Genomic DNA, 11,775 nt, shown 5'->3' on the forward strand with positions numbered 1-11,775 from the left:
GCTGCTGCACAGTGGTGTCTGCTCGCCCTCGGGCACATCTGTGCTGGCTCAGAGGCCAGCAAGTACATAATAGTGTTCACTCGGGTCAAAAACTTCAAAGTAATACACTCTATGATTGCTGCATATTCTCATTTCTAGGAGTCTGGTTTAAATTTGTTTAGCACACCTGAAAATAATGCCATGATAATCAAATCCTTGGTTGATAACTGATCTCTGATGAAATTGCTTTAATGCTTTATCCTATCCTGATTAGCCAGTAAAATCAATGTCTTTGATGTACATTTATTTCTGTTTGATACTGCACATTTTGTCTTAGTTCCCTGCTGTAGTACTTGATGACATGAAGGAAAAAGTATAGAATAAACAATGGATAAGTATTGCGTCAGGTACAAATCAGTTCTACAAGTGTTTGCGGAATCTCACAATAAGTACCCCTGAATGCCGCTTTATTCAGTGAGCAGCGTCTTAGGAATGGATACAAGGCTCACCATCCTCAGGTGCTTTTTCACAAAATTTCTCTCTAGTCAGTTCGGTGGGAATGTGTGTCGAGGGACTCTATATCAGAGTCACTACAGTCATATAGATTTTAAGCTCCGATTTCACCATTTGTTGATGAATAATTTACTGACTTTTAGTAAATCTGAATGTCCCCAGTTGTTTGCACAACTCACCTTGCTTACAGGGCATCCACTCCTGGAGCCTAGCTTGTGTGTCCAGCAATTGCTCCTTCAACCATCACATTCCACAGTATTTTCTTAGTACCTACAAGCTCACTCCATCTACCTGCAACTTCTGCACATGAACTCCTGTGATCTCGTCCAAGCTACTGGTCGCTATACCCAGGGACCAAGCCCATGTGCCTCTCTGTCCTTTGTACCTCTAGTCCTGTTTCTTAGCATCTCTTCAATCAACAAAGCACCCTCAGGTCAAAATGGAGCAGCAGGAAAGGTCTTTGCTTCAGATCTCTGTGCCCCTAGGATTCCTATGCATGTAACTCACAATTTTATTCTACCAAGATTCTGTACAATTTGTCCCTTCTCTCAGGCTGGATGTGGGGTATGAATATAGAACAGTGAACAACAGAAAACTGACAACGACTAAACCACAGAAACCATAATGTTTCTCTTCCTAAAATGTCTAGTTCCTAGGGGGAGAAAAACACCATAAGAAATCACAGAGCCATGTTGTCTTGTAGGTGACACAACAATGACCACGTTTACCCAGTGCACACTTACCCATCCTATGTGAGCATGGATGACACAGGTGAATATCACAGTCTTTGTCTCCAGGAAAATATGCAGGATTTTTGGAGCTCATCAATGCTTATGGAGTTCAAAGAAGACTAAGAAGCTATTGTTAGTTGTTATTGTATGAGTGCCCTGTGAATGCTTTTCCAACAAAGAAGTTAAATCCCCATCTGATAATTTGTGATAACCTCACGTGACCAAACAAACATTCTGGTATGACAAGAGCTTATGGAATCATGCAATATCCTGCAGCTATTTGCTGTGGACCTAGACCTAGCAGGACAGGTCGTGGTTGTATCACCTACAATAATAAAGTCCATACTCTTAAATATGTGGAGAACTAGAAATTACCTTTCAGTGTGGTAGCTCTCTTGAGGTAGGCTCAGGAGGTGTCTTGTAAGCAGAGGGTCAGGACAATGGAAGAGAATTTGACACAGGCTATATCAGCCCAAAGATCTGCTCTGGCCGTCACCTGCATGCATCACTGTGGCCTTACAGCATCGATCAGCACTGCCATATTCTGTGCCATTGTGTTTTCAGAATCTTATATTGCTGGATGTTCCTGAATGTCCATGTACTGGTGTAGGTTAGAGTAGAAAGCTAGGAAGTCATCAGAGCTAATTTCCTATATACCGACCACACCATTACTGCTCATCACCTTGTGAGCAGAGTGCACTTCCCTGGGCTCCAGAGTGTAACCTGTACAGCCTACGTACAGATGAGTCTGCCTGTCTGTGGTAGGGGCAATGGCAAAGGACAGCTGTGTGTGTGTGTGTGTGTGTGTGTGTGTGTGTGTGTGTGTGTGCCTCTATTTGAATCTGTGGAATTTGTGATGCTTCGCAACTTTTATCTTGGAGTTTATTCATGAGAGGTAGGATGACCCAGTCATAAGATAATGTCCAATATTAGAGCTGAAAAGCAAGAGCCTTCGCACAGTTGTTGGCATGTGTTGCCTAAAATGTTTTGGAACTTTCTGAATGTGTTCCATTAAAATGAGGTTTCACTTCCTTATCAACAAATCAATTTTTAGACTTAAACTATCTTTGGGAAATTATGGCTATGACAGACAAGAAGAAAAATATAAACAGAACAATAGATTCCTGATATGGAAAAATGTGGATAACTTGCCTGGGTATTGGAGTTATAGTATTCTAAAAAATAGAAATCTTTCAGTTCGGATATTCATTGTCTTTCTTCTACACATCTGTGTGTCTTCTATCTCACCTCAATTAGGCTGCACTGCAGTACTGGCTTCAAACATTGTAAAGCTTTGCAGAGTCCTTTCTTCTCGCTGCCTTGTTCCATGTGCTTTGCCGGCCCAAGGTCACTCCCATACACCTCCAGCCTATGGTCTTCTTCTTCATTTTGCTCTTGGGTTTCAGGTGATTACAAGGTCGGCAGAGCAGCCATGTCCCTGAGCTTCTTCCTGAGCCTGTGCTCTCCCTCAGCAGCTCAGATGTTGGTGCTGGGCGCAGCACTGGAATGTGATGGATGTAAGGGAGAGAGGTCTCTGGTGTGACATGTGCAAGTGCAGAGTCCATGCTCCCAAGAGCACCGTGCTGCTGGGATGGCCCCTGGACTCTGACCAACAGAGAAAGTAAAGCCCAATCTTGTTATTTTTGTAAATGAAAATAGTAGCACCATGTCCTTTTATATAATTTTAAAATCACTCTACCACAGTGTATTACTGCATTTTTTCCTTGAGATTAGAACAGTATTATTTTCAAATTTGGGATAGAGAATGCTGTTGCACTGTAGTTAAATTCAAATACACCTTGTGCAGATAGAAATTTTTTTTTCATTCCGGGAGTTCTCCTAGTCTAATTTCCAGGCAGGCTGGGTTTTTCCATGCATCCACTTCTCCATCTGAGGCTGTCACTGTGGGCAGCGCTGTTGCTCCCAGTCATACAGTGGTGGTCGGCATCATCCTCAGGCTGTATCCCAGAAATATGCAAAACTCCTGCATTGCCTGAGGTGTCTTTGGACCCAGAGAGGCAGCTGGGGATGTCAGAGCCACATTTCTTATCAGGGTTTGAGAAGTCTTTTCTTTTCCTTTCTTTTTTTTTTTTTTCTTTTTTTGGTTCCATGGATCAAACTTGGGCCTTTGCTCCTGACAGGCAAGCACTGAAGCCAATGAGCTACATCCCCAGTCCCCCACTTTGTTTTCTTAAAATAAAACACACAGAAAATAACTCTGTCCAAATCAGACATTGCTCTTTCCTCTCTTTTAGAACTCAAAGTGGGTTAGGAATCGTCGGTGTACTTTTCCTCTTATCTTTATATCATTTGGCATATCTAGAGGCCAGAGAGAAAAAGACCTCTGGGAAATCCATTAAGGGATCAATTCATCAGAGTTCACCAAGGGTTGCTTCATGTTGTGGGTCCTCATTTAACTCTGCACTGTCCATCCACCTCTGTCACCACCCAGCCGTGGTGACAAGCCTCTTCGTTAGGATGGTGCTTTGACTAGGAAAGGATAAATGTGTTCCCAAGCACGGAGCTCAAGAACTGGGCACACAGTCACGAGGCTTTGCAGTATAGATGAGTGTCTTGGGGCCTGGAGAGGCTTCTGCTGGAACCAATGTGAGGGGTATTTGTTGACTGCTCCAGGGCTGAAAGCAAAGATGAGAATACGGATCCCTCACTGGGGCATGAAGAGTGAGAACTCCTGCATGACTGTTGCCTGAGAAATGGACCTTGAGACCCAAAACATCCATATGTTCAGAATGAGAGAAGAAGACAAGAGCCATTCCAGTGGGTGGTAACAGAAATCTCTCTTAGTTGAAATCAGAATAAGTAGGGTAAGAAAAGAAATCTTTGTGGAGCTGTGGACATGGGAAGGATCCCCACTGTCAGTATTGAGGCAGGACTTTCTAATGATTTCTTTTTATTTCCTACTGAGCTCCATGCGTACAGAAGTTGTAGCAATGTAGTGCATAATACAAATGTGATCCCTTCATTGTCTCTCACCTGGTCCCCACGCCTGAGAACTGGCCAAATGAAATGAATAGACATTTCTTAGATAAGTAAGTATAAGGGGCTGACAGACCTGTGAAAATGTTCAACATTGCCTGCTATTAGAGAATTCAAATTAAAAAATGTTAAGCTTCATCTTACACCAGAAAAAATGGCACCTCCCAAGACATCAAACAGTAAGAAATGCTTCTTTGGCTTTCCATAAGAAAGAGCCTCCGTACTTTGCTGAAGGGACTGTAAACTAGAACAACCATATGGAAAACAGGGTGAAGACTTGTCATAGAACTAAAATTAGAATTTCCACTTGACCCTGTTCCCCTGCTAGGTATTTTCGTAAAAGAGCTAAACTCATCACATTATAGCAATAGATGCAAACCATTGTTTCTAGAAGCATCATTCTTGATAGCTAAAGAAACGCTTCCTTCTCTCACTTTCAGTGATGGGTATTTGTCCCAGCAATGAGAGAAGAGTAACTGAGACATGGGTAAGCACCCTTCTGGCAGAAGAGGAAGTTTTTGTCTTAGCTTCCCCATGAGGCTGGAGCACTGTGCGAGCACTGAGGCTGCTATCATAAGACTGGCAGTAATAATCAGCCTCGTCCTCAGATTGGAGCCCACTGATGGTCAGGGAGGCTGAGCTGCCAGATTTGGAGCCAGAGAACCGACCAGAGACCCCGGAGGGTCGGTTGCTATTGCTATAGATGATGAGTTTAGGAGCAGTTCCGGAGAGCTGCTGGTACCACTGGACAGAGTAGCCATCCCCAATATTGGTGCTGCTTCCAGCGCAGGAGATGGTGACTGATCCTCCTGGAGACCCAGACACTGAGGGAGGCTGAGTCAGCACGGCCTGCGCCCAGGAACCTGCAAGTGGGAGAGACACAGAGATGTGGATTTAGTTCTAAGACCAAAGGAGAAGGCCGGTCCCCACACCGCATGGACTAATCTCTGTCTCTGCCTGCTATCTCATCACCTGTGCAGTGAGCCAGGAGGCTGAAGAGGAGAGGGCACCAGGCCATGGTGGAGGTCATCCGTGGGTCCTACCTTCTGAGCCCACAGTAGAGCAGAGCTTCCCTCAAGTCTCTGGCTAGACCTCTTCATATGTGAGAGGAGGAGGCTCCACCCATGCAAATGGGGTTCCTGCCAGGTTTCTGAGCTCACCCTGGCTTCTGGCACAGTCCCCTAAGCCAGAAAGAGCTCATTGGCTAGAGCAGGGTGGGGTGGATTGGCTTTGGGGATGGAGCGTTCAAGCTGTAAGATGTCAGCTAAAGATGTGTGCGCATGGTGCTTTCCAATCTGACCACATGTAGAGCACTCATTCATAGGCTGTCAGCACGACACAGTTTCCTGCCCATAATATATCAAGCTGTGACTTCACGAATACAGCCTCTCAGGGCAGAAATTAGGAGTCAATGGTGAGTGTGCACTTGGACAAACTGGATACTGAGGAGGAGCCCAAGACACCAGCAGCCTGTAACACAGCAAAAGAAACAAGAAGAGCTCTCTTAGCAGCTTTCTTAGTGGGAAGATGCCTTTTAATACAATCAGAATCTTCTTTTGAAATGCATGAAGAACCAGGCTACTGCTGCCTGCTCCCAGTACACACTATAAGTCCTTTTACTCACAGTGATTTCCTTCCATAATTTTGCACATGCATAGCACTGAGTTCTCAGAAGCTGTTTGCTTCACTAGACATCTGCTGCGTTGCTCCTGTCTTGTCAGTTATACTCTTTCCAAACTTCCCATTCTTCATCCTCCAGATAATATTAGAAGTCTAACTCTACCATCCCTTGTGGTCCCGGTGAATTGTATGAGTGTATTACAGGTGCTACTTGGTAATATTTTGATATTCTTGTCTTTTGTATTCATCACTTTCTCATCTAATGCTCAAATGTGTTATTACTATTTTTGGTATACTGAGATTCCTGTTGAATTGGTTAATATAACTGTTGGAAAACAAAAATGTATAATTTTTTTACAAATAACTAGACCAGGGGGCCTGCCCCTCAGCTCAGTGGGGGCCTGCCCCTCAGCTCAGTTCTTTAAGTGGCTGCTTCAACAAAGCAGTCAGGTAGGTTGCTGTGGTTGGATCCCCACAACTCAAGCCAGCCAATCCTGCCCTCAGGGCATTCGGAGAAAAACAAACAAACAAAAACAAACAAACAAATAACTAGACCAGTGCTGACAAACCTATAACTTTCTGTTGTTGTATTTTTTTCATTTAAGGCAAAACAGGGTCATAAATGAGTGTCTTTTTAAAACTAAATATACAGGGTTAATTGCAGTGCTGACACATTGCAACAAGTAAATGGGGTTGGGTTTGCACTTTGGGTACTTGTCTCGAGAAGATTCATTACTGATCAACACTCTGTAAGTGACACTCAGTACCACGTGACCCAGGATTACTGCAGGAGATTCACAAGGTGGTAGAGATAGCAGAATAATCCACTGCTTAACCATCTGCATGCTTGTGGCAGGCGTGCCCCAGGATCCTCTTTCTGTTCCCTAGATAACTCATCATCTAAGGAGAGCATGAGGTAGTGAAGAGCCTTCGTGCTGGTGGTGAAAAGGTGTCCAGTGCTTTGGAATAAGAAACTTTCTGAGGCTGGCCAAATAGCTCAGCAGATGAAAGCACCTGCAAGCAGGTATAGGTGCCAGAGATTTCACGCCTTGTCCTGCAGTGACTGCCCCACCTCTGGGGTGCACTGAGATGGCAGTTGAGACTGGGCGTGGTGGTGCACACCTGTAATCCCAGCTCTTGGGAGTCTGTATAGAGATGGATCACTGCGAGTCAGATCAAGTAGTGAGACCCTGAACACCCTGTAAACTCTTCTGTAAAAAATGCAAAAAGAAAAAAAAGAAAAGAAACTTTCTGTTGTTGCGCCCCTCTCATCTCCCAATGCTTCTTATTGTATTCTCAGGGAACATTCTAGGTCATGTTTCTTCCAAGAAACTGGAGTGGGGGACACCATTATCCATCTATCTCTGCCTGACCTCAGGAGTGGACGACTACACAGCTTGGGAAATAAAATAGAAAGGAAGAGTGTGCAGTAGAGACAAGTTTTCATGTTACTTTGGGAAGTGCAGGTGCAGAAAAGTCACACTGTAATGGGGACATTCCTTGCCTAAGTGTGTGACAGCCAGAAAAAGCCTTTCCTATGTAGCCTGTGCCACCAGCTCGGTCTTCATTGGCCGGTGCAACAGCATCCCCTGCTGGCCGCACATGTGAGTTTCTCATGTACCTCTGACACTGGGAGTCCTAATCTGAGCAGATTGAGTTTTGTGATGTTAATTCAAAGTATTCTTGAAACAGTAAGACTCATTCATGGTGTTTGGCATTTAGATTATAGTTTTTCATGGTCATTTATGTCCTCCAGTCAGGTAAATACAAATTTTCCTTTTCAGGGCTTATGTTACCAGGTGTGTCATTATTACCTGCCGTGTGAGTTTGCTTCTACGTCGTGCCTGCGTTTACGTGCATACTTTCAGCATTCTTAACCAAAAGCATAGCTGTAAGTCTCCCTTTTAGTTTCCTTGTATTAACTGCATGCATGTGAATTTTGCAGGTGATGCCTTCCTTCTTGTTGCTGTGGCCAGTCCTGCCCTAAGGAAGCCTCATGGTCTCTCATTGTCATTGAACCATGTGCATATTTATACGTTAAGAGTTGCATCAATGTAATTGGTTTTACTTTTTAAGATCTAGGTAAAAAATAACTGACTGATGTGCTTCCAATATCATCCCAATCAAAGAATCATGGAGGGAGAATATAAAAGATATCCTAAGGTTGACCTGGAAGAAGTGAGACCATGACGGATCTGAGCCTCATGCCCTTTAAGTAGAGGTGTCATCCTCTATCTGGGAATGTACAAAAAAAAACAGAGAAGCCCAGATACTCGACTTGCCTGAAGTTTTAGAGGTAAGTCAAGGATCAGCACATCCTGGGGTCAGAGCAGGGACATGGAGGGCATAAATGACATTCACAGAGATAATTATAGACGCTTAGGTGTCCTTGTCACTTCTTTCTGCACATGGGGGTCTAAATAATGACTTGGGATAAGTAATTATGACTGCACGGAGAAGCAAGCTACAAAGTATATGTTTTCGTTCTATGGACAAAAATGGGCTTCAGAATGGCGCGGGACCATGTGGTTTCACTAGTTTGAGTGATAGCTGGCAGTATGAGCAGCCACCGGCTTCGTATTTACTATATTCAGTGACAAATAGTGAAGAGAATGAAGATCATCTTTAGCTTACTTGTGCAGGAAACTCTGACCAGAGGGAAAGTTGATGTGAAAGGTAATGAAAGGACTGCGGGTGCCACAGTTGCTAGGCTTATGGAATGCATGGCGACAAATTAGCATGAATCTGCATGAAAACAGTGAGGAGAATCACCATTGGGTTATTCTCAGAAGATGTGTGCTCTGGTCATTGTAGCCTTCCTTCCCTCAGATAAGATTCCTCTCTGATTAAAAAAAAAATTCCTACCTCATGAATTTGCTTAAAATTGGTTGGCATACAGCATGTCAGGCCACCCTTTGCTGGTCCTGTTCCTTGGCAAAACTTGCTAAAATATATTTGGCAAGTTGCTTTTCATCTCTATCTTTGTTAGTATGTTCCTTAGTTACAAATAAGTATCTGCTGAGGTAACTGTAGGTTGCTGTTTTTCTAAACTTTGAAATCAGCCACTCTGGTTCTTCTCACTAGGAGAACTAAGTCTGATCTGTGTGTACTTTTTAAATTTTCTACACACCCACAGTCACGCACTGTGAAATACTTCTTAATATTAGGACAGTTCCTGGCAGTGGAGTAAATACATACTTGCCAGTGGTCACCAGTCTGGGGTACCAGCTAAAAGCTAGAACTAGACAAGGAATTCTTTTGATAGATCAATAGATTTATTATAAAAAGACTGAGCCCCATTGCAGTGTAAATTTCTGAGATCATAGAATCTACCTGTCGGAAGCACTTTGTTCCGAGAACACAGAAGCAAGCCCGGGATATACTAGATGATTGGAACACAGAGTGGACTGACCGCTGAATGCCCTGACTTTTTGAGGTCAGACATACTAGATTCTGGGTCCCGTTTCTGTTCTGTTACTATTTAGACACCAGTTAGATACGGCGAGGCTGCTGAGAGTGCCATGACCAAGATGACACACGTCTCAGCGGTGGCCAGAGTTGGGCACAGGCTCAAATCTGTTGGATCCCAGGCCTCAGATGAAGTCAAGATCACCAGGTTTGTATAATCCCTGGAGAGAAATACACCAGGCTTAATGCATCTTAGGTAAACATCAATAATCATTTTGCTGACAAGTCTAGACCCATCATTTCCTAGGATACGTCTTTGTTCTTTCCCTGCATCCTAGTGCCAGGTTTGTTTTCCTTTTAGATCACTGTGACCTACATGACTACACTTGTGTCCTTACTGGTTAATCATAGCTTTCACACATTCCATAAGTATGTGCATATTGCTCTATAAAATCTTCTTAAAAGTGGGGTCCCCAGTCTACATATTCCATTTGGACCCATCCTGCTCCTGACAGGATCTCTGTGCTCACAACAAATATCCTTGCACCCTTAAACCTTATTGGTCTTAGAATTCATTATTTAACATTTAGAGAGCACAAGCTCATCATAAGGGACATGTAACACGTTGAGTGGTGTCATACCCTTGTCCTGTATTTGGAGATAATGTTATCATGGTTACAACAGAGAAAAGAAGATTGACAGAGAAAGTTCTGTGAATTGGGACCCAGAGTCCCTGCATCTGTCAGTCTAATCCAGACTCCCACCTTCCAGCCTCCTGAGAAGTGAATGAGAAGGTGAGAACAGAAGCGCTCAGGGTGTACGGGCACAGTCATAGGATAGCACACTCGTGGGCCAAGTGTTGCAGACATTAGACGAAAACCAGAGACCTGAGACAGCAGGGTGCCACTGCTTGTCATGTAGCTACTTTACTAAATCCAGTCAACCTGGGCTATCTACTTCTCTTTGATAATGCTCTGGGCCAACATGATAGTGTCCAGGTTTCCTTTTCCTTAGTTAATAAACTATACATTGTTCCCAATTTGCTCTAAGGACTTCATGTCTGGGACAGACAGGCCCAGTCAAGGGCCCATTTAACTCTATTACTTGTTCTGCTCATATACCCTCCCCTCCATCCAGAATGTTCCTGTCTAACAATAAATAGTTCCTTTTCAGAAGATCTTCCTGATAACAGATGACTTAATTCGTGTCATCCATGTACCCAACCATGTAACACCTGCTATGAGCAATGCAATTCCCACTTGCGTACTGTTTTTACACTAAACACAAGACTGATTTGGGGCAGGTGATGTTGAACTCTGGGTTCCAGAGTCTGATAGTACAATAATTGTTGCCTTCTAGCTCCTTGGTGCAGAGTCTTCCATTTAGTTTGATATTGGTTTCTGAAACAAAGTCATGGTACACAAGTCCACACAGCTCTCTCTCCTGAGGATTTGGAGCAGCACCAGGCCCCTCCCAGTTCTTCTCATCTTCTCCATCAACCCAAGTTGAGGGAGAAGCATTTTTGCAAACCATCCTCCTCCTCTACACTATCCAATCACCTCTGTAGCGTGTGACTCTGACCCTTGCCTGGAAAGTTGAGCCTAGCAGTTTAAGAACATTTTGGGGCTCCTCTCTAGTTTCCCAGATAGATATAAAGACATGTTTCTTGGGCACTAGCAGGAGGCAGAGCCTGTTAGGCCTGCAACAAGGGGAGGTTTACATGCAGGATCCAGAGCACATGGCTCTCAGGGGCAGGTCACACAGACTTAAATATAGTCACACACAGGTCAGCACCTGGACTCTCCTGATCTGACCATGGTGTGGTTTAAAAGAAAATGTGAGGAGTGGAGGATTTGCCCTCCCTGGAAGGAAGGAGGGCAGGAAGCTCAACAGAGGGAAAGAACAGGAAATAGCTGCCTCCACCTAATTTTTCTTTCCTCTTTTTGATGAGGTTAGCTAGAGGCTTAAGAATTTTATTTAATCTTTCAGATTTGTTAACTCTCTGAATTGTTTTCTTTATCTCAATTGAATTAATTTCTGCTGCTAACTTTAAGATTTTTTCTCATGTTTGGCTCTGATTTTGGTTTGCACTTCATTTTCTAGATGTTGTAGGTGCAGTGTTAGTGTGTTTATTTGTTCCCATGCTGTTTTCCTAATGTTTGATTTCACAGCTGTAAATGTCCCTCTGAGAGCTGCTTTCATCATATCCCATAAGTTCCTATCAGTTGTGCTTGAATTTTCATTGAATTGTAGATATTTTTGAATTCCTTGTTTAATTTCACTCGTGACCCATTGGGTGCTGAGTAGGTTATTGTTTCACTTCCATGTATTTATGGGTTTTTTGTTTTCTTGCCTTGTTTATCTCCAGTTTCATTGAACCGTGGTCAGAAAATATGCATGGGATGATTTCTGTTTTCTTTCATGTATTTATGCATGACCTATGGACCAGTAGGTGGCCTATTTTCCAAAATGATTCATGTGCAGCTGCAAAAAAATGTATATTCATCTCTCGTTGGGTTTCACACTC

The 11,775-nt window shown here is 43.5% G+C and overlaps 1 gene segment (V, D, J or C); it reads right to left on the reverse strand.

Moving 5' to 3' along the window:
• Positions 1 to 4,616: 4,616 nt before the first annotated feature.
• Positions 4,617 to 5,307, reverse strand: LOC111813833. The segment is given in 2 exon segments: positions 4,617 to 5,083; positions 5,193 to 5,307. Coding segments are annotated over 2 exon segments (525 nt in total).
• Positions 5,308 to 11,775: the final 6,468 nt, after the last annotated feature.

The sequence above is a fragment of the Octodon degus genome, unplaced genomic scaffold (genome assembly GCF_000260255.1).
Source record: "Octodon degus isolate 3935 unplaced genomic scaffold, OctDeg1.0 scaffold00230, whole genome shotgun sequence".
NCBI lineage: Eukaryota > Metazoa > Chordata > Mammalia > Rodentia > Octodontidae > Octodon > Octodon degus.